This window comes from Equus quagga, chromosome 15, assembly GCF_021613505.1.
Source record: "Equus quagga isolate Etosha38 chromosome 15, UCLA_HA_Equagga_1.0, whole genome shotgun sequence".
NCBI lineage: Eukaryota > Metazoa > Chordata > Mammalia > Perissodactyla > Equidae > Equus > Equus quagga.
The window spans coordinates 31,924,014-31,925,062 of NC_060281.1; the positions used below are offsets into that span (position 1 = coordinate 31,924,014).

Consider the following 1,049-nt stretch of genomic DNA (forward strand, 5'->3'; position numbering starts at 1 on the left):
ACAAGGACAGGAGGCCCAAGACAAGAAGAGTGAGGCCAAGATACCACAAGGACAGGGGTCCCAAGAAAATAAAAGTGAAGCCAGGATACTAAAAGGACAGGGGTCCCAATTAAAGAGGAGTGAGGCTGGGATACCACGAGGACAGGGGTCTCAAGGAAAGAAGAGGGAGGCCAGGATGCCAAAAGGACAGGGGTCCCAATTAACGAGGAGTGAGGCCAGGATACCACAAGGACAGGGGTCTCAAGGAAAGAAGACTGAGGCAGGGATACCACAAGGACAAGGGTCCCAAGTAAAGAAGAGTGAGTCTGGGATATCGCAAGTGTCAGAAGCCCAAGACAAGAAGAGTGAGGCCAGGATACCACAAGGACAGGAGGCCCAAGTAAAGAATGAGGCTGGGATACCACAAGGACTAGGGTCCCAAGTGAAAAAGGAGAATTCTGAGGAAAAGGAAAGCAGACCAAAGAAAAGGGAGATGCAGAGAAGAATGAAGATACAAAATAAATAGATGCTAAAAACAAGAAAGGTGATGAAGGAAAGCACAAAGTAAAAGGAAAGAAAGAATCAGAAGTCAAGGGTTAAAAAGCAAAAGGTTCAGTGACAGGCAAAGGCAAGTAAAGGAAGGAAGTACAACAAAAAGGTCGAAGAGTAAGAGTAAATAAAAGGAAGACCCATAAGTCAACTGATTATTATGATTCCCATCCTCCAGATACAAGTCATATCCCACCCATTGCCTAAATAGATCACAATTATAGAATCCATTTAACCTATACCTCTGCAGAGTTTCTGCTCTTTACACGTTTTACCATTTTTAGACCTCTCAGCCACAACCTCAGCTTTCAACTGTTTTGTAAGTTGGTACTTATTTAATCAAGAAAGACTGGATTTTTTCTGAAATAAAACATTTTGATTAAAGAAATCCTTTAACAAGTATATCTCTGTGATAGCCTAACCAATCAACCAACCAATAATTCCTCACAGTGGCCTAAAGTTTGCAAAGCACTGTTCTAGCACTAAGGGGCAAACAGAAAAATCTAAGTCTGAGTCTGTGC

At 42.5% G+C, this 1,049-nt stretch overlaps 1 protein-coding gene across 1 annotated transcript in view; it reads left to right on the plus strand.

The window, feature by feature from the left end:
• Positions 1 to 649, plus strand: part of TSBP1 (testis expressed basic protein 1) — a gene marked incomplete at its 5' end in the record, with an annotated part of 70,913 nt that extends 70,264 nt beyond the window's left edge. Inside the window, 4 exon segments of the mRNA XM_046640961.1 lie at positions 1 to 124; positions 260 to 344; positions 431 to 597; positions 599 to 649. The exon segment at positions 1 to 124 is cut by the window's left edge and continues 218 nt beyond it. Coding sequence (XP_046496917.1) covers positions 1 to 124; positions 260 to 344; positions 431 to 597; positions 599 to 649 — 427 coding nt within the window.
• Between the last annotated feature and the right edge of the window lie 400 nt (positions 650 to 1,049).